Consider the following 21607-nt stretch of genomic DNA (forward strand, 5'->3'; position numbering starts at 1 on the left):
AAAAAATACTCACTTGATGTTATGCCAGTTATCGCTACTTTAATTTGAAATCTGAATAAATTGATTGTGTAATACAGCAGGTTTTTATGTTATGAAAATGAAAATGTTTTTAAATGCACTGTGTCTGAAGGTATTCAGTTACCCAACAAGCGTTTTAACATGTTACACTACACGATTTGTATCATAACATGTGAATGGGTGAGTAAGAGTGTGTCGCTATATTGCTGTCTCCAGTGGATGTACACAAGAGTCAGTTGATCAGTAGATGAGGGCCTTGCAGTCCCCCCTGGGCTTCTTGATCTTGTCATAGTTCTTATTGATGATGTCAAACAGCAAGGCCTGGTGAATGGGTGACAGAAATAGTAGGGTAATTACATCACTGAAAGCCTTTCATCATTAGATTGGATAAGATAGATCTTTTATTTGTCTGTTTCACACAGATATTTTGCTTTACGTCAAGAAAATACACCGCAATAGACCTAACAAACATACAAATTCATCATCATCGCCACCTACAACGACCCTTTTTTGACAAGGGCATTAAACAGAGTAAGACAGGTAGGTAAGTACAATGTGAGGAGCAGGAGAGGTATTGGTAATTATAAACTCAATTTGTTCGCTTGATAACAGGGTTTGGTTTCCATTCACAACTCTTGAAGTCGAGGTAAATACTTGTTCACACTGGGAAAGTTTATTTAACTTGGGGGTGCTGAGCACGTCTAATGAAGGACAGGGAGGTATGATACATGAGGCGTCTTCGCTTACATAGGTATTGCGGATCTCCAGAACCACGATGCGCAGCTCACAGTACTGGTACTGGTCCAGCTCATGCACCAACTGCCTGTAGTCTCCCTGGAGGTAGAGTTACACCAAATATGGTCAACGCACACACACACACAAATGAAAGCGATCACACACACGGATACTAACCACATGAGGTTGTTTTGAGGCCTTGGCAACAGCATCCCCTCTCTCACTGTAGTACCTGACAACACATCAGAGATAATGTGACTAACAAACACCTTCATTAACACAACAACTACATAACGAATTAGATAGGAATGTAAACAGTGATCTTTTGGTTACGGCCTCTTACTTTGAGATCTGTGTCTGGAATTCCTCGATCTTCGTGCGAGTGTTGGTCAACAATTCAAACACTTTTTCCTGTGAAACAACATCATGAGCGTAGGACCTACCAACAGTATTATCAAGGTATGACTGATATGACAATCATCATTTTATTAAGATCAGAAAGTCTGACCTGTACAGCCACCCCAAAGTTGTTCCCATCTTCAATTTTGGGAATCTGAAGTTGCACCCACATTGACACCTGCCAGAGTAAGAGATCATAGTATTTATGTATTTTTCTAGACACTTCTCACCTATTTTGGAAAAGATGTGCTAGTGAATTTGAGATGTAAAATAACAGTTTGGCCCACACAGAGACTAACAGAGGGACAAAGGGTTGACTGACTGTGTTGAGTTTCTCCTTCAGTATCTGGATCTGAGGCTTGATCTCCTTCAGAAGACTTTCCACTCTCTCGTTGCAGGGGATCGGACCACAGGGAGGCCCTTAGGGAGAAACACCATGAGAAAACTCAGAGTAGGATGAAGTTATACAAACGCACTGGTCTAAGATTCTATTTGTGTGTCCTCTCTAATGGTTAAGGTTAGGATTAGTGGAAGAGTGAGCTGATCCTAAATCTGTGCAATTTGACAGCTAACCGCAGTTGTAAATCGTGGTATTGTGTCTTAACTACCTGCGTCTTCATCTTCTTTCTCGGTGTCCTTGTCTTTCTTCCCTTCCTTTGCCTCTTTCTGCAAAACAAGTGAGAAGAGGGGCGGGCGAAGGAATTTGCATGATTCCTTCATGTGTGTATGCATGGTCGATACTACTTTAAGTGATTCCAGTGTAATCCAAGGGATTAATCATGATAGAACGCTGAATTGGGTGAAACGTCTGTACCTCCTCTTTCTTCTTTTGCTTAGCCTCTTCTTTAGCCGGGTCTGGTATTGGGATGTCCAGAGGGGCCTTCAGAGCTGCCAGGCCATCAGTGCTTAAGGATGTCTGGGGACCATTTCACATAAACAAAAAAATTGATTATATTTGCATACTTATGTACAATAGCTTTGCATCGATGTATTTGGACTGAGATTGAAAGGTGTGCTTGTGTTTTCCCACAGTCTCACCTTCAACAGCGTCTCCATCTCTGTAATCTTCTGAGGGAAGAATGATGTGACCAGGGTCTCTGCCTGTAATACACCAGTTACCAATGTTGGACACAGTTATGATTAACATCTCAAATGTGGTCATTTGGTTATTATTCAAGTAGTCCTGCACCACTAAGGGCCTACCTCTTTAGTGAGCTGAGTGCAGAAATCATCAACCTAGGAAATTGAAACCAAACACAGAAAAAAGGTTTAGAATTCACAGCAGAAAACCCAACTCCCAGTGTCTTTATAATGTTGGGACAGTTACTTTCACCTGGACTGTGGCTCACCTGATGCAACACAGTGAATTTACATTTGGACACTCCAATCAGCGTGAAAATGTTACGTTTCCTATGGTATGTATTAATTTGTGGATGTACATCATCCATTTCCTATGATATTGTAATGAAACAGCAGGGAGCAGGTCTCGAACCCTCGCGGCGCGCTATCGACTGTGCTGCAAAAGCATGCTCGTGCGGCAGAGTCGATTTCCGCGCTTATAAACCCAGGGTCGTTACAATATGTTATGAATTACAGTTTATTGTGGCTAATGTTAGCTAGGTGACTGGGTGTCTAACGTTAGCTAGGCTAGGGGTTAATGTTAAGTTAAAGGGTTAGCTAACATGCTAAGTAGTTGTAAAGTGGCAAAAAAGAAGTTGCAAAAATGAAAAATTTGTCCTTGATGAGATTCAAACATGCAACCTTCGGGTTGCTAGACGTTTGCGTTATATGCCCACCCTTTGCCTTAAGTAACCTGTCTTATCTAACCATACCAAACATCGTACGCGCACGCGCACACACACACATAATAGTAATTTGATCGCCCAAGATTTACGTTTACTATGTTACGTCTAGTCTATGAGACTAGGCTGTGATGACATGTGAACTCACATGGTCCTATTGTTGGTCTAAATATTTAAACGCCTTGAAGATTAACAGGGCTGCTTCAGGAGTTATCTGACACAAAGTATATTGATAGGCTATAGTCAAGTTATTATATTAGACAACATTCGAAAACAAATTGACAAATTTACCTGTTTCTTCGACTCCGGGCGAATGTCTATGGAAGTCATCTTGTGATGGGTATTTATTTACTTGATATGCAAAAATGACCTTTTGCAATGCAAAAATAGAAAGCAACTAAATAGTTCACAGAATGCGCGGATTTTCCTAAATGTCTGATAGTGCACAACGCTGAAAATAGTCACCCGTTAGTCAGCTCAAAAAGTGAAAATGAAAGTATCTGAACCCTTCTCACGGAGACGTAATTTCCTGTTTAGAAGATCAAGCTAGAGCATCGTGGGATTTGTAGTTTGATTATGGGACCGTAGCGTACCACAGTGTAGCCCATTGATGGGTACGGGGTAAACACAGGTTTTGTTCTATGAGATAATCTTCCTCTTCTAACGTCACTTTTTGTGAATTTTGAGGCATTTATGTATGACTAATGGCAGAGAAATTATTACCTAACTGCAGTTCTGAGTGTGTCCTATAGATGGTAATGCTGCTTCTGTCATTTTGAGTGATATGCTCGTGGTCAGTTGTCTGTCTGATGTCATATGACTAAGTAGGTCTCATCAATGAAAATATGATATATTATTTTTTATCCAGAATGCTTTCTGATTTCCAATTTTGTTTGAATTCATAATAACCATGGATAGCCTAATAACTCAGAAGACAGAATACTAAATGAAAATATGATATATTATTTTTTATCCAGAATGCTTTCTGATTTCCAATTTTGTTTGAATTCATAATAACCATGGATAGCCTAATAACTCAGAAGACAGAATACTAAACTGTAGCTCCCAGTGTGCAAGTGCACATGACATGAAGTTGGCACTCAATTAGCAAAGAAACCATGATTACAAAGACTACAGTGTGCAAGCTGGGCCAGTCTTGGTCATAGGGGCTTTCTCACTTGAAGTTTCCATCACCTGAAACAAACTAATTCAAGTAGCCTAATTGCTGCCCTACGCAGATCAACTACAAGCCTTTCTACAGATTAAAAGTTGCTCTCTGCTCAGAGAGCTTGAAAAAGCCATGAAGGGTTGATAAACTCTGGTTCTCTGAGAGGTAATATTGCTTTTTGAGGGCAAGTCAAACCTATTATTGATATTTTATGTTACAGTATAGTAATTTTGACCAACGTTGATGAACTGTTGAATCTTGACAAAAAAACGAAACAAAAAAATTTAATGGCATATTATACACTTAGAAAAAATTGTTATCCTTATATAAACAAAAAGGGTTCTGTTGCTTGCTTCATATATGGAACCCATAAAAGTTCTGTATAGAACCCTTTTATAGGGTTCTTTGATTAAAATCCCAAGGCTTCTTCTTCACTGAACCAAAATTGGTTCCATATTGAACCCTGTATGGTGCAATTTATGAATTATGGCTACTACTAATAAATTGTAATATTTTTTTTTGCCAAGAATATAATATAATAAACATTAATGGACCAAATAATACCAGCATATTTTTGACATTTTATTGTCATTATATGCAAATATAGTTTGGAAATATGCACTGTTGGCCAGGGTAAAATCCGTTTGCTTAAATGATGACTCACGTCAATCTTGGTACCAACTCTGTGGCGTTATGGAACAGTACAGTAGGGGTTGTTGCCCGCTGGGTCTGGAGAACAAGAAATAAGATGCAAAAACATGAGTTAATCTACAGAAATAAACATGAGTTAATCTGCCAAAATAAAGATAAATTGCAATGCAGACATATAATCATGATTTAGAAGAACACCTTACATAGAGTTGTTGTCAGCAGCAGCCTCTGATGGGTTACTGCCAGACTGAGCAAAACATAATGTGTCAAAAGCCATGTAATGATTAACTAGCCCATTGAATCACCAAGACAAATATATAGAAATAATTTAGATAAATACTTCCTCTGTCAGTCCACTGCCCATCAAGTGCATTCAACAGTCAACAACAATCTTGTAATAGCTTCATGAAACATAGTCCCCTCATCTGACTCCACACTGAAATATTGAAATAAAAGTAACAATTAGCTAGTAGCCATTGTCAGGCGGTGCCTGTTTGGCATATTCCATAATACAAAATCATGTTTATTTGTAAGAGCTAGCTTGTAAAGTGGCTAATTAAAGAAGCCTAGCTTTGACCTGTCTAGCTAGTTAGCTAGCTAGCTTACAAACAGTGCTCAAATGTTTTATCTATCTAGTCTAGCTATAGTTTATCATATGACTGACTTCATATATTCAACCACCGTCCTCTTGCATTGTCATGTTGGAATGGCAGTTGTTTTTTTAATCAGAATGGCAGTTGTTTTTTTAATCAGAATGGCAGTTGGTTTTTTAATCAGAATGGCAGTTCAAATTTGAATAGACCAAAAGGTTCTTTAGAATCCCCTTTTTTTTATGTAAGAGTGTATGCTTTTATTTCCTCTTACTTCTAGCTAGCATTAAGTTTGCAACAGCACAGATTTGTATGAACCTTGCTAGCGTGTAAGATTCCTAAGATGTACTAAGCTGGACAACATGTGTCTAACAATGGTGTGGCTATATTTAGGTCATTTATGCTACTCATGGCAACACTGTGGTGTGAGTGCTTGCATCATGAAGGGTATTTTGACCTGAAGTTGTTTCACTTTCAGCAGAAAACTCATATTGGATCCAAAGTGATGAAAAAAGGGCTAAGAGCCACCCAAGCACATTAATGGGGCTCAGCAACTTCATGATGTAATGTAGTAATGTACATGTTAAATGGGTTCAACATCTCAGTTTGAAATCAGCCATAATTGATAAGATCCATTTGAGTTATCCAAACAACTTACTGCAAATCAATCGGATTGTTTTGTCTGATTATTCAAATTATTGAATTGACAATCGTAATCTGAATATTTAGCTGTCAATGAATCATCCACTTGTTCAAGTAATGCCCTGTGCCAACCACATGTTGGGTGGCAGTTGGCCTAGTGGTTTAGAACATTGTGCCAGTAACCAAAAGGTTGCTGGTTCAAATCCCAGACCGGACTATGTGAAAAATCTTCCTATGTGCCCTTGAGCAAGCTGCTCTAGGGTAGCTGTCAATAATGTCTGATCCCTAGCCATGACCCCATGGGATATCCAAATAGGATAACTGTAAGTATAATATATATTATTATATTAGTGTTGCAGACATCCAGTACAGCCAAAAGAACGACTCTAAAATAGCTGTCACAGCGGTAGACATTAGTTATTAATTGAGTGAGTGATTTAAACTTAAGTTGTTTTCCATTTCTGCCTAGTTGCGAAATATACTGACCAAAGGTCTTTCCTCAATGGAGGACAGACGATAAAGGGGAGGGGAGCGTCTAGGGGAGAAACATGGTAGCAAAGGTTGCCTGACAAATTAATAGTGTTCCATGAAATGGTATTAGTTCTAACTACAAGTACAAGTCTGAATCAAGTTCATTATTGACATATTAGTTACGATTATAAAAGAACAAGCATCAAGAGATCTTGTTTGATCCTCAGTCAAATAATTTTCCTTTCGGTTCTAGAACATTTAAACCAACCTAGAAGTAAGACTGCAAGAATGCATTGTCTGCCTTCTATTCTTGAATGTGCATTTAAAGATTACATTTCAGTTTCCATCCTGGTTCTGTGACCTGATTTGAGAATGTAAAAAATGAACAACAAAATAAATCAAAAATCAAATCAAACAACCCACATTACTTGGTGTCAAATCAAATCAAACAACCCACATTACTTGGTGTCAAATCAAATAACCCACATTACTTGGTGTCAAATCAAATCAAACAACCCACATTACTTGGTGTCAAATCAAATCAAACAACCCACATTACTTGGTGTCAAATCAAATCAAACAACCCACATTACTTGGTATCAAATCAAACAACCCACATTACTTGGTGTCAAATCAAATCAAACAACCCACATTACTTGGTGTCAAATCAAACAACCCACATTACTTGGTGTCAAATCAAACCACCCACATTACTTGGTGTCAAATCAAATCAAACAACCCACATTACTTGGTGTCAAATCAAATCAAACAACCCACATTACTTGGTGTCAAATCAAATCAAACAACCCACATTACTTGGTGTGAGAAGGGTCTGGTTGAGACCTTACTTTTTTCAGTTGTTCCCTTATCAGCGTTCATGTAACCTATGATAGGCCTCTCTCATGGACTCTCAATGTAAGATAACAAGACTAAGTCCACATTCCAACCATGATTTGAGCTTCAAATGCCTTTTTTTTTGTGCCAGCAGCAGCATTTCTGAATGTTCTCTTTGATAACCGAGGACTGCATCTGTGGGCGGGGGAGTGAATGCATTAGTAGTGCATGGTGGTCTCTATAATATGTCGTCTGATTCTGCTGGCCATATCACAGTTTATAGAAGTTTAACCAGTGGCACTGGGGTTCTCATCTTCCTTTGAACTCTGTCTACCCTACTGTCAGTATCTCTCTCTCTCACTGTCCACACAACTTCCCCTTGAACTTTTCCTCTCTCTTTCCCTCTCTAACTTGGAAACATTAACAGGAAATCTGCAATTTGCATCTCTCAGACCAGGCTCAGACATTGATTTGCTTGGTAGATTCTGGACAGAACTGGTCAACAGATCAGAAGCTTTTTGTCCCATCCACGAATACAGCTCAGGCCTCCTACACATTGAATGAAGGTACAATGAAAAATAGAAAGAGCATAGCGGTATCACAGATAGCAAATATCTTTAGATGAATCCCATATACTTTCAGCCTAGTATGCTTCATACTGCTCATAGTTGCCCTTATCAAAATCAAACTAAAGATGCCCAGAAGTCATGATAGGTTATGGTATCACCATGCATCAATCATGATGACATAGTCTCTGTAATTTGTCAGGCCTATTTGTCCTATGGCAGTGTGTAATAATTTAGGTAGGCCTACTAGTTTATGTAATAACACTTTTGTTGGATAACCTGCATTGCACCAGCTGGCTCAATAGAATTTACGGAGCCAATATTGTCATTTTGAGATATCCTTCCGCTGTACTATTTTTTTTCAATGACTTTGCATTTATTCAGCTGACTCTGCGTGTCTCTTTCGAGCACACACCAAAAGCGAACAACTATTTCCCTCAACATTGATTCTCCATAGGCCGTACGTGCCTTACATCCACCACCAGTCACCATTGCTGAAGTATATATATGAGGGTCACCAGCGCGGCTGTTGTGTCTTAGCGGATACAGGAACTTCAGAACTTGCATCACCCGGTAGAGGCGGTTTGGTTGGCTGTGAAGGAGGCAGGAGCAGGGATAGGATAGTTGTATGAAATGCTCCTCTTAGTTGTTTCATGTTTTATTGAAAGCGAGTAATTTTAACATAAAATCAGACACCTCGCGGTCCTTTTATTAGTTTTCTGATTGTCCGGTTTTATAACCTTTTCTGAACGGATATAACGAATATCTAGCTACATCAATAGCCTACTGCTGGATTACTTGACGAAATAAATATACATTTGCGTATATATATATATATATATATATATATATGCAATCGGTAGGCTATTCGTTTGCATTAAATTTATCAACCTAAACATCATCGTCGACTGCGATGCGCAGAACCTAGATTCAGTCAATGTGTATGCCTCCGATAAATTGTTACACGTGTTGCAAAGTTCTTTCATTAGCCTGTACTGGGCTACCTCACATTGCAGTTCGTCTTCATAGACCAATCAGATATGAGTTGTAGTTGGTGCTAAAGGGCACACGACGCTCTTATTCTCTCTCTATATATTTATTTTTTAGACTTTTATATTTCATTACCCCATTTTAGTATTTTACAAGATGTCGTGCCTTTTGCTTGGACTTATCAGAAGGTGAGTATCTAACATTTTGCCATTTAAAACTCAATTTATACTGAACAAAAATATAAACATAACATGCAACAATTTCAAAGATTTTACTGAGTTACAGTTCAAATAAGGAAATCATTCAATTGAAATACATTCATTAGGGCCTAATCAATGGATTTTTAATGATTGGGAATACAGATGTGCATCTGTTGGTCACAGATAAAAATGGCCCTCAGCATCTCTAAACGGTATTTCTGTGCTTTCAAATAGCCATTGAAAAATTCAATTGTGGTCTACGTTTGGATGTACTGCCAAATTCTCTCAAATTACATTGGAAGTGGCTTATGGTAGAGAAATTAACATTCAATTCTGTGGCAACAGCTCTGGTGGACATTCCCGCAGTCCGCATGCCAATTGCACATTCCCTCAACTTCTGTGGCATTGTGGTGTTTGACAAAACTGCACATTTTAGAGTGGCTTTTATTGTCCCCAGCACAAGGGGCACCTGTGTAATGATCATGCTGTTTAATCAGCTTGTTGATATGCCACACTTGTCCGCTGGATGGATTACCTTGGCAAAGGAGAAATGCCCCCTAAAAGGGATGTAAACTAATTTGTGCACAAAATGAGAAATTGTTTTTTTATTTGTATGGGAAATTTCTGTGATCTTTTATTTCAGCTCATGAAACGTGTAACCAACACTTTACATGTTGCGTTTATATTTTTGTTCAGTGTATTTCCTTATTGACCAACCATGGCAGAGTATAGTGTAGCCTACTCAGCAACATTATGGGTTTTCAACATTTTATAAACTGCAATGGTAGCCTAAAGATGGTATTAAATTAGTTTTCATGAATTAGTAATATCCCTATCGTGGATAGGATACTTTAATCAGTTGTTATTGCTATCTCACTCAAGATACTGTATGTCTGTTGGCAGAAATCCTAGGCAAACATCCTTCTTATGATAGGGTATATGTTTATGGCGGCAAACTCTGGGAATACACACGCCCTGCAATATCAGAGATACATCGTAACCAAATATCAAGGATACATAAACAACAGATTAAATGTCCACAAACTAAGCATTTAAATGTCCCCATTGTAGAACGGAAGGTCCTATTGAAGAATTTGCAAAGCACTGAAATGCGAAGCAGTGAGCCATTCATCTACATCTTGATTGTCAGTTATGAAATAGTTTCAGACGTATAGCACAACACACCCCGACATCTCTGTCTGTGTCTTGGTTTGTGTCAGGCAGATTTGGAAGTGCACAAATCTGACCAAACATATTTCAAAAGCTGTTTGCCTCTGAGATAGAAAATGATGGAAAGAATTTTCAAGATCCTGTCATAATAAGTGAGAGACAGGACTGCCCAAAGAGACGTGCTCAATGTCCCTCATTTTGAATCTCTTACGTTCCCCGTCACAACTCTTTCTCTAGGCTTTGGCGACGTCACACGGAGACAAAAAAAAGTAAACGTGAGCAGTCTTGAGTGTATCTTGTCTGGAGAGGATCTATGTGTCTGTGCATTTGTGATTGGTGCATGAGTGTTGATACACAATCAAAGTGCATTATATTTTTTTAGATTGTCAAGAGAGTGCACTGTCAGGATTTGTGTAGCTGCGTAATTGACATAGGAGTTTTAATGACTTCTGCATGTATATGCATGGTGAATGAATGTATTTCCAGTATGCATGTGCTACATGCATTTCTCCTCAGTTCCTGAAAATTCCTTCTGGACCAAGCTATTAACATTCAATATGGTGGGGGGGTGACTGTGTGTGGTGCATGGTGATTGGTCTACGTTTTTGTCCTGGTGTAAATGAGACAATGCAAAGCTCAACTGAGACCCAAAGAGAAGGCCACAGGCGGTTGAGAAATGATACATTGTTATGGTTATCGTTGTGCTCACATGTTTCTCTCCCTGACTAAGTCAGGATAATACTGTAGCCTGTTCCTTGTTTTACATTCGGTTTCACAGAAATGTCTGTGGGCGCCCCACAATGGGAAAGCCGGGTGCGCTCTTAATTAAATATAGCTTATGTTTGGTGAGCTACATTGAAAAATTACACAGGCAGATTTGTACTCTTTAAGTTGAACTGTGCTGCTATGGTACTTGTAGTGGGAGCTGGGACTTTTGCCATACCCTAAAATGGAAACATATAGAGCTTATACAGTACATATGAGCTCATGTTACATGTTGAGCACATTCTCTTTCCTTTACATTTTTTTTCTTTTTTCTTTCTTGTAATATTGTGCAGCACGTGTATAGTTTAGATGTTTGCATGACAGAACAAAAGCTCCTGCATTATGCTCAATAGATTTTCAGTGAAGTCTGTTTTTTTTTAAAGTGGCCTGAAGCATGGCATTCTACACTGAGGAAAAGGTGGAAAGCCTAACCTTTCTCCTCTCCTGGTTCATATTTTTTTTTTTTTGTCTGCTTGCTTGCTCTCTCCCAGTCTGAAGTTTCTCAACACACATCTGGTCGACTGCATGCAGAAATGTGTCACTTATAAGATACTTCATGAACTGGAGAAGTTCTTTAAGATGATGTATCATCACGTAAAGGGTTAAACAGTGTTTTAAATAACACTTGTTCCCTGTGATGTTGGGCAAGAATTGTTCTTGGCAATATGCCATTTTTCCATCAACAACATGTTATCTTCTCAGTTTGCACCTAGGGCACTGGGCAGCCTTTAACCCTTCCTTTAGAAATGGCCGTTATGTACACGTCAAGTTTAATGACACCAATGATGCAGCCAATTGGGACTGGCTGCGTGCTAGCACTTTTACCAGGTAGCCTAGTGGTTAGAGCATTGGGCCAGTAACCGAAAGGTTGCTGGATCGAATCCCCGAGCTGACAAGGTAAAAATCTGTCGTTCTGCCCCTGAACAAGGCAGGTAACCCACTGTTCCCCAGTAGGCCGTCATTGTAAATAAGAATTTGTTCTTAACTGACTTGCCTAGTTAAATAAAAAATAATCTTTCAACTAGTGTGATTTTTGAATTTCAAGCCAAATAGTCAATGGACCTATAGCCATGAGTTGGAAAGTGAGTTCAATTGTAACTCAGCTCCCAGAGCCAAAAAGAGAGCCCAAATCAGTTCCTAGACATGTCAATAAAATGAGTCTTAAAAAGTTCAATTGAAGAGTGTATCTGAGAACCCATATCGTCATTTTCAGCCTTATTTTTTTTAAATGTCCTTTTTTTTGTAAAACCATCAGCCATCGTGCCTGGTTTTTCTAGTCAGCTCGTCAGATTGGTCACACATGTTGTAACTGATTGTGTTCTGCCCTTGTTTATGAACACTGCTGTTAACAAACAACAGAAAGCCCCCCCTACGTGCCCCTGCCATTATAAAGAGCTCTGAGCTGAAGTCTCAGGTTGCACTGCCCTGGACACAGTTTGCATTAGATTGTCCACTTCCTGCTACTTACTTACATTCTTACTTAGCCTGAGGAAGAGCAGCAGAACCAAACCGCTTAGGAAGATGGCTGCTCTGTCAATGGCCTTTCCTCATGAAAGTCATTTGAGTTTTGAAGGTATGGGATATGTCTCACAGACTTTTAAATCATGGAGAACATGTATGGATCATGAAATGCTATTCTACAATATGTTCAGAAGTAACACATTCACAGTGCCTGCCTTTGTTTGGGGAAACCCTAAAAAGTGCTATCTGAGAAGTGACAGTACATTAGTCCATTACCTCTATGTATTATTGATGTGTGGATTATTCACTAGCACTAATAGTAGGATTATAGTGACACATTGTCCTCTAATCTGCTCTCCATAGAATTTGCATCCCTGAAACCATACTGAAGAGGTTAATTGTGTGTCTTGCTACCATTATGCATCTCGCTACCCAGTATTTAAATGTTGTTTGTATTGTTGCCTATTTTAACACCAGATTTAAATTTGATATCCATTTGGGTATCTTTAAAACAAAAACAACTGCAAGTTGCTAAATGATCGTACTATTGCTCCTCTTACAGCTGATATCATGTATATTATGGTACAGTATGTTTTTGAATAAGGTTCCCCTTCCTGTCAGCCTTCGTAACACACCCACTCTTTACCTCCCTGTGTCTTGGTACAGACGGGGTGGAGTGGGGACATCCGTGGGGGTCCGCTCCCTAGCCTCGATCCCCTCCCTGCCTCCAGCGGTGGCTGACTTTGTGAAGAGCGCCGTGGATGAGTGCAAGCCTGCCAATGTGCATGTGGTGATGGGGAGCGCAGAGGAGTCTGCTCACATCCTAGCTGGCCTGGAGAAAGACGGCATGGTGAAGAGGCTACCCAAGTATGAGAACTGGTGAGTGTTGCTGTGGTCCCCTACGTACTCTATCACCGCTGTGAATGGTGGGAATCTGCCTCTGTATGTCACGAAGCAGGAAGCAGTAAGATAGTGAGCTAAGGTAATGTAGAGAAGAATATAATACATTAAGTGTGATTTTTCTGGTTAGTAAAGAATGCTTACGTTGAATATATACGTTATTGAGAGTACTAAGTCTGTCAAACTAAGTCATCTGGCTGACTGTCATATTAATTTACAACAATATCAGTCTTTTGAGTCACTTTTTCCACTGTGGCCCTGAAGCTCATCAAAAGCCTGTTATTCTCACTCTACCATAAAGAATGATAAGAGAATTAATAGTCTGTTTATGGCCTTTATCTCTGTGCAGCTGGCTGGCACGTACAGACCCCAAGGACGTTGCTCGGGTGGAGAGTAAGACTGTGATCGTTACCAAGAACCAGAGGGACACCATCCCTATCCCTGATGGGGGGGCTAAGAGCCAGCTGGGCAGCTGGATGAGCGAGGGTGACTTCCAGAAGGCCAGACAGGACCGCTTCCCAGGCTGCATGGCAGGTACTGGACTGTACACAACCCTCCTCTCCTTCTGGCCTCTCTGGAGGTTTTACACCATCCCGTCTATAGTTTCAGCTGTCTACACTATATGAATTGTCTGTAATGGAGTGTTATTCTTCAGTCAAATTGGGTTCATCACTTTTTTTTTATGCCTATTTTTGCCTACCAGAAAACCGGGCTTAAACCTCAACGTTGAGTCAAGTGTTATAGTGTCATACCACTGAAGTCTAATTAGACAGTGAGAGGGCCAGCAGTCATTAAAATATAGAATGGTTGAATTTAGGATTAAAATGTAGAGTTAAATAATTATCTGAAAAGGGAGATTTTTTTTGGGAGACACCAACTCTTTTAATCAGCTAACTGAGACTTGTCTCTAATGAAAAATAATGTCTATCTCTCAATGTTCATTTAAATTAACTTCCTCATTCTTCCTCAGGTCGAACCATGTATGTGATACCCTTCAGCATGGGCCCGGTGGGCTCTCCGCTGTCTAAGTTTGGCGTGCAGGTGACAGACTCGCCCTACGTGGTGGCCAGTATGGGCATTATGACGCGCATGGGCACCCCCGTCATGGACAAGCTGTCACAGGGGGCAGAGTTTGTGCGCTGTCAGCACTCCCTCGGTCGGCCCCTCCCACTGAAAGGTACCATTTCACAGAGGCCCTCTCTCGATCTGCTGTCATGCATCACATCCCTTACATAACCATACACATCCAGCTGTATGCCATACGTGACGTTCAACCACCAGTTGACTCATTTCATTTAGTCTCTCCATTTACTCTAATTCCATTCCCTGCTTCTATATTCATTCATCCCTCCCATCACCATTATCCTCCCACGGTGCCCCTCCCAGCTCCCCTGGTCAACTCGTGGCCGTGTAACCCAGAGAAGGTGCTCATCTCCCACCTGCCAGACACCAGGCAGATCCTGTCGTTCGGCAGTGGCTATGGAGGCAACTCCCTGCTGGGGAAGAAGTGCTTCGCCCTGAGGATTGCCTCGCGCATCGCCAAGGACGAGGGCTGGCTGGCCGAACACATGCTGGTGAGAACGGGGAACTGATTGGGGTGCACTGAATTCCCTTTTTTGGAGGGGTTCCAACAGGAATATCTGTGCTGACCTGCAATATCAGGAGATGGGTTGCCAGATCCAGATCCACAGTCAGTACCTCATACAGTAGCAGGGAGTAGTTAGTTAGTCTCTTGTGATGTTCCTACGTTATGGGAGAAACTACTCAATGCAACTCTCTGTGTCTCTCTGTGTCTCTCTGTGTCTCTCTGTGTCTCTCTGTGTCTCTCTGTGTCTCTCTCTCTGTCACTCCTCCCCCACCAGATCCTGGGCATCACCAATCCTCAGGGAGTGAAGCGCTACGTGGCGGCAGCATTTCCCAGTGCCTGTGGGAAAACTAACCTGGCCATGATGAAGCCTGCGCTGCCTGGCTGGACTGTGGAGTGTGTAGGAGACGACATCGCCTGGATGAAGTTCGACAGTCAGGGTGAGGGGAGGGATACACACTCAACACACACTGACTAGTAAAGACTCAACCCGTAACATACTCAAGCTTTGAATTTACTGTCAGGCTATTCATTTCATGGTCAGACATTTTGTACAACCCATTGAAACTATAACCATCAACTCCCTCCTGTTTTAGAGTTCATTGTGCTTCCTTCAGGAAACAAATCCATGCATGCATCTCTGTCACTCACTGTCCTTGTCACTTTGTTCTCAGGTAAACTCAGGGCCATCAACCCAGAGAACGGCTTTTTCGGTGTGGCTCCCGGCACGTCCCTGAAGACCAACCCTCATGCCATGGCGACCATCGCCAAAAACACTGTGTTCACCAATGTGGGCGAGACCAGCGACGGAGGGGTGTGGTGGGAGGGACTGGACCCCCCTGCCGCAGGGGTCTCCCTGACCGACTGGCACGGCAAAGCCTGGAAAACAGGTAGAGTTGACTCACTGTAGTACAGTGGGAACCAACCTGTGTTGGTCCTGTGGTCGTTTTAAATTATTATTTAATACAAATACAATATATCTTGGGAGTATTAATGGTATTATAAGCAATTTTACACTACTTTCCACAATGCAAATAGTTTATTATCATATGAATAATAATAATAAGCCTTTTAAGCTGGAATCTTTAAATGAAACAATGTTTTGGTAAAAAGCTGAGTGATGGACCTGTAGAAATGTAACCACTCTCAAATTCAAAGCAAGAGCTATGTATGCAAGGACTGTCCATCAAATAATAGTTTTAACCTTGTGTTGAGGCAGTGTTTGTTTCCATTTACTTTGTTTACAAACATTGGACAAGCTTCTGCTGTATTTTGGGTTCTGATACTCCCAGTCGATTGTCACGGCCCTGACCGGCTGTGGGGAAAACAACCTGTGGTTACCTAGGTTACCCCATTGGCTCACAGCAAATACTTGACCTTTTTTAAATGCAGTTGTTTTGTTATCTGCATGTTTTAGTCAATTACAAAACTACATTTAAGAGAAGTACAAGATGACTTTTCAACATTGCTTGCTCCTGAGCATTCTCACTACTTAGAATAATGTAATCTTGACTGTAGGGCTTCCTTCATGCCCCTTTTCATGAAGGTGCTAGCAGCCACGTGAGTGGAACATTGAGCTAGACAAGACCAACAACACAAACAGACAGACTATACAGCTAGTGAGTGGAGTTACAAATCGACTAAAACAAGTGAAATGTCTTACCTGTGATGAAATGTTTCCCACACCCATAGCAACTTGTAGTCTACTTGGACATCGGGTCCCCACATTTCCCACGCCGAATAACCTGTAGCCACAGGACTCTTCTCGCAGGCTTTATTTCCCTACGTGGGAGCATTGTGAACCGTAGGTCAGGATTTTTGACCTGGTTACATGTGCATTGGACAATGAAGTTGTCTCTTTTACAATGGGGGTCTGTTTGGTCGAGGGAGAATTACTTCTTATGACGGGAATATCGACTTGGAGTATGGGGTATGACAGTTGAACAAAACTCATGAGGATTATATTCTTCAGGAATCACTGGGTATATATCATTCATTTATAAGTCACAAAATATATGTAGCAACTAAGGATTCCAGCTTTAATGTGTTACATTCACTGCTAAAATGGGCCAAATTTGACTACTGAGAAATGTGATTTATTTTTTTTAAATCTGCGACTCTGCAAATGGTGGTCCTTGAGCTTTTGACTGTGATTTGGTGGTCCTTGAGCTTTTGGCTATGATTTGATGGTCCTTGAGCTTTTGACTGTGATTTGGTGGTCCTTGAGCTTTTTGCTATGATTTGATGGTCCTTGAGCTTTTGACTGTGATTTGGTGGTCCTTGAGCTTTTGACTGTGATTTGGTGGTCCCCTGAACCGGAAAGGTTGGAAACCTCTGCTGTAGTCTTAATAGTGACACCTGGTGACACGGCATGATATTATCCTTTTGTTGTCATTGGTTTGAGAAAATACTGCAACACTTTAGTACTGCTGTCTCTTTGTAAATCGCTACATAGCATTTATCCATGAATCTATTAGTGTTAATTATAATGTAATCATGTTTCTGAGTGATTTTATATGCATACAATCAAATCAAAATGTAATATAAATGTTAATGTCCTAATACTATTAATTTCTAACAGTAATAATATTTTCCAATCATATTCACCCTCTTTCTCTTCCTCACAGGAGACTCTGGCCTGTGTGCTCATCCCAACTCCAGGTTCTGTACCCCGGCGGCCCAGTGCCCCATCATCGACCCCCAGTGGGAGAGTGACGAGGGTGTGCCCATCGACGCCATCATCTTCGGGGGCAGGAGGCCAGAGGGTGAGTGGCCTCTACTGATCCAATGACTAAAACATTGGTTTAGTAGGTCATCTAAGATTACCACTATATATTTTCATACTAGCATCTAGTGTTGTAAATGATACAGCTTGGTTAATGTAACGAGAACAATACAAATGATTCCCTATGATGACTGATTTGACATTCTTTTCCAATGTGTCACTTTGGGAACACTGTTACACCGTTGCTCTGACCTCTGTTTCCCAGGAGTCCCTCTGGTGTACGAGTCGTTTAACTGGCGCCACGGTGTGTTTGTAGGAGCCTCTATGAGATCTGAGGCCACAGCAGCTGCTGAGTACAAAGGTACAGTACCTCATTAACCACATTTAAAGAGCTTGTCATAGAATTAAATCGAAGTTAATTAAATCATTTAATTCATGTTTCGGGCTCCCGAGTGGCACAGCGGTCAATGACACTGCATCTCAGTGCTAGAGGAGTCAATACAGACACACTGGTTCGAATCCAGGCTGTATCATAACCGGCCATGATTGGGAGTCCCATAGGGTGGTGCAAAATTGGTCCGGTTATGGCCGGTGTAGACTGTCATTGTAAATACGAATTTGTTCTAAACTGACTTGCCTAGTTAAATACAGAACAGTTCTAACATTTAAGTGGATAGGAGCTGTCTATAGAGTAGACAGTAAAAACCTCTCTAAGGTTAATAGCACCTGATATGATGGTATACTGTTTTCCCTGATTCCTCTCAGTGATAATGTAGAAAACCATGACCTTTTGAATAAAATGCTTCTTTTTTTTCTCCAGGCAAGGTTATCATGCATGACCCCTTCGCCATGCGCCCCTTCTTCGGCTACAATTTCGGTGACTACCTGGCCCACTGGCTGAGCATGGAGACCCGCAAGGGCGCCACCCACCTGCCCAAGATCTTCCATGTCAACTGGTTCCGGAAGGACCCCACTTCGGGCTCCTTCCTCTGGCCGGGTTTCGGCGACAACGCCCGCGTTCTGGAGTGGATCTTCAAGCGCTGCAGCCGTGAGAGGGAGGACGAGGCGGCCAAGAAGACCATGGTGGGCTGGGTGCCACTGGAGGGAGCCATCAACCTGCAGGGACTGGGCAGCAAGGTGGACATGGGTGCCCTCTTCGACCTGCCCAAGGCCTTCTGGGAGAAGGAGACCCAGGAGCTGAGGGCGTACTTTACCCAGCAGGTGGGAGCCGACCTCCCCCAACAGGTGGAGGGAGAGCTGAAGGCTCTGGAGGACAGGATCAGGGATTGAGAGGCGGAGGGACCAGATGATTCAGAGAGAGAAGAGAGAAAGTATTGACTATTGGACACTACACTACACTGATGCTGCAGTATGGTGGGGATGGGGATATGGTGCGACTGACAAAAAATTACTAACAAGCTAATTTCAGTTTTGTGGAAACTGCTTTGCCTATATGTGAGTAGATATAAACCAAAGTTTCTAAATTGTAAGAAAATACAATGAGATGATACGACTGCATCACTGACGAATGCAGTTCATGCTACCACACACTGTCAGTGGCTCTATCAGTAGGTGTGAGGTGATAGAGCAGAATCAGTGTTTTAACAGTACCTTACTGACATCTTGCAATGAAGTATAAAGGCATTGGATGTTTACAAGCTTTAGCCCAAAGAATCATATCTAATCAGGACAAGCTTAAATATCCATATTCATTTAAACATTTTTAAACAGAATGTTAACACCTCAATATATGTGTATTTTCTCACTCGCCATTGGCTTGGAGCGTGATGAGGAAATACATCTGGTTGGCTCAGGGGGAAAGATTCATTAGAATTTTCTGTCACTTTTGTATTGTTTCCAATAAAAATGATTATGATCTAATGTTTACACATGAGATATGTAACATGTTGGACCAATAAAACTGAGATTTAATGTGAAGGTTTTTATTACAGTGCTATTAATAAACAACCTTAAATTCAGCCTCAATTGTGTCTGTTGATCAACACCAAACATAACTGACATAACTCCCCAAAATATATAAATAAAACATTCATAAGTAATGGGGATATTTAAGATGAGTTAAGTTCAGATTCAGTTTAGAGTGATTCATATAATATTCAGCATATTTATATATTTGACCTTTCTGTAACATGATTTCCAGTGTGCTGTTTGTAACATTTGGGTTGATGGTCACCAGACTCAATGCTGTAGTGGGTTGTCAATCAAATTTATTTAGAAATCCCTTCTTACATCAGCTGACGACACAAAGTGCTGTACAGAAACCCAGCCTAAAACCCCAAACAGCAAGCAATGCAGATGTAGAAGCACGGAGGCTAGGAAAAACTCCCTAGAAAGGCCAGAACCTAGGAAGAAACCTAGAGAGGAACGAGGCTCTGAGGGGTGCCAGTCCTCTTCTGGCTGTGCTGGGTGGAGATTGTAACAGAACATGGCCAAGATGTTCATAGATGACCAGCAGGGTCAAATAATAATAATCACAGTGGTAGTAGAGGGTGCAACAGGTCAGCACTTCAGGAGTAAATGTCAGTTGTCTTTCCATAGCAGATCATTCAGAGTATCTCTAAACTCCTAACTGTTGAGAGGGATTGACGCCAGACTGGAGGTACAAGGACCGAGGACGCGCTGATTGTTATTGTATTCTGTGAAATACTGATTCTGTAGTATCTAACAAAGCCACTGCCTTTTGTTTTGACTTCCTACAAGCCTCTCAGGCTGGTGTTCACAGAACATTTGTTGGTCTGATTAGGAAATAAAGGGTCTGTCTCCAAGAGGCTGGTGTTTACAGAACATTTGTTGGTCTGATTAGGAAATAAAGGGACTGTCTCCAAGAGGCCAGTAAGACATTGTCTCTGCTTCTATGCTGGCTGTTGTCTCCCTGTTGCAACTTGTATTAAACCTTATTTATGATTAACTTTATCAACAACTTTTGTTCATAGACACGCAAATATCATACCCCCAAGACATGCTAACCTCTCACCATTGCAATGACAGGGGAGAATATGGTACAGGTTACAGGTTAGTCGAGGTAATTGAGGTAATATGTACATGTAGGTAGGGGTAAAGTGACTATGCATAGATAATAAACAACAGCATAAAAAGGGGGGGGTCAATGCAAATATTCCGGGTAGCCATTTGATTAGCTGTTCAACAGTCTTATGGCGGTAGAAGCTGTTATTAAGAAGCCTTTTGGAGGCCTCCCGAGTGGCGCAGGGGTCGAAGGCACTGTGTCATAGTTGTTAGCTGTGCTGCTAGAGATCCTGGTTTGATTCCAGGCTCTGTCGCATCCGGCCGCAACCGGGAGACCCATGGGGTGGCGCACAATTGGCCCAGCGTCGTCTGGGTTAGGGGAGGGTTTGGCCCGCAGGGATGTCCTTGTCCCATCGCGTTCTAACGACTCAAGTGGCGGGCCAGGTGCACGCATGCTGACACGGTCGCCACGGTGTTTCCTCCGACACATTTTTGTGGCTGGCTTCCAGGTTAAGCAGGCATTGTGTCAAGAAGTAATGCAGCTTGGTTGGGTCGTGTTTCGAAGGACGCACGGCTCTCGACCTTTGCCTCTCCTTAGTCCGTAAGCGAGTTGCAGCGATGAGACAAGACTGTAACTACCAATTGGATACCACAAAATTGGGGGAAAAAATTGGTAAAAAATGTAATAGAATAAAATAAATATATATCATTAAACAACAAAAAAATAAACAAACATTTTAGGGCATTCCTCTGACACCACCTGGTATAGAAGTCCTTGGCTGGAAGCTTGGCCCCAGTGATGTACTGGACCGTACCCACTACCACCTGTAGCGTCTTGAGTTCGGAGGCCGAGCAGTTGCCATACCAGGCGGTGATGCAACCAGCCAGGATCCTCTCAATTGTGCAGCTGTATAACTTTTTGAGGATCTGAGGACCCATGTCAAATCTTT

At 41.4% G+C, this 21607-nt stretch overlaps 2 protein-coding genes and 1 long non-coding RNA gene across 3 annotated transcripts; 1 reads left to right on the plus strand and 2 right to left on the minus strand.

Moving 5' to 3' along the window:
* Positions 1–17: 17 nt before the first annotated feature.
* LOC129823024 (proteasome activator complex subunit 1-like) lies at positions 18–3477 on the minus strand. Its single transcript, XM_055881687.1, has 11 exons — positions 3246–3477; positions 2356–2388; positions 2191–2253; positions 1967–2068; positions 1761–1818; positions 1475–1572; positions 1262–1330; positions 1097–1164; positions 931–985; positions 766–852; positions 18–339 (listed from the first exon to the last, which is right to left on the minus strand). Exons 1-11 carry the CDS (start codon positions 3282–3284, stop codon positions 259–261), a joined length of 753 nt encoding a protein of 250 aa, XP_055737662.1. The 5' UTR covers positions 3285–3477; the 3' UTR covers positions 18–258.
* Positions 3478–4784: 1307 nt separating this feature from the next.
* Positions 4785–7414, minus strand: LOC129823025 (uncharacterized). The gene is made up of 4 exons (XR_008754556.1): positions 7325–7414; positions 5114–5209; positions 4977–5020; positions 4785–4851 (listed from the first exon to the last, which is right to left on the minus strand). It is a non-coding gene; the product is annotated as an uncharacterized LOC129823025 (long non-coding RNA).
* Positions 7415–8405: 991 nt separating this feature from the next.
* On the plus strand, positions 8406–19651 carry LOC129823021 (phosphoenolpyruvate carboxykinase, cytosolic [GTP]-like). Its single transcript, XM_055881685.1, has 10 exons — positions 8406–9054; positions 13129–13341; positions 13712–13896; positions 14333–14539; positions 14749–14936; positions 15225–15387; positions 15622–15837; positions 17575–17712; positions 17938–18033; positions 18493–19651. The coding sequence occupies exons 1-10, from the start codon at positions 9023–9025 to the stop codon at positions 18960–18962; spliced, it is 1908 nt and encodes a 635-aa protein (XP_055737660.1). The 5' UTR covers positions 8406–9022; the 3' UTR covers positions 18963–19651.
* The last annotated feature ends 1956 nt before the right edge of the window (positions 19652–21607 follow it).

This window comes from Salvelinus fontinalis, chromosome 25 (genome assembly GCF_029448725.1).
Source record: "Salvelinus fontinalis isolate EN_2023a chromosome 25, ASM2944872v1, whole genome shotgun sequence".
NCBI classification, from domain to species: Eukaryota; Metazoa; Chordata; class Actinopteri; order Salmoniformes; family Salmonidae; genus Salvelinus; species Salvelinus fontinalis.

Bases quoted from the DNA above. Each gene is read 5' to 3' on its own strand.
- LOC129823024 (XM_055881687.1), bottom strand. From the start codon at position 3,284: ATGACTTCCATAGACATTCGCCCGGAGTCGAAGAAACAG. The intron at 986-1,096 runs GTAAGAGGCCGT...ATGTGTTGTCAG, and splicing joins TTCCAGACACAGATCTCAAA to GTACTACAGTGAGAGAGGGG. The intron at 853-930 runs GTTAGTATCCGT...CTCTACCTCCAG, and splicing joins CCTCAAAACAACCTCATGTG to GGAGACTACAGGCAGTTGGT.
- LOC129823021 (XM_055881685.1), top strand. From the start codon at position 9,023: ATGTCGTGCCTTTTGCTTGGACTTATCAGAAG. The intron at 15,838-17,574 runs GTAGAGTTGACT...TCTTCCTCACAG, and splicing joins CGGCAAAGCCTGGAAAACAG to GAGACTCTGGCCTGTGTGCT. The intron at 18,034-18,492 runs GTACAGTACCTC...TTTTTTCTCCAG, and splicing joins AGCAGCTGCTGAGTACAAAG to GCAAGGTTATCATGCATGAC.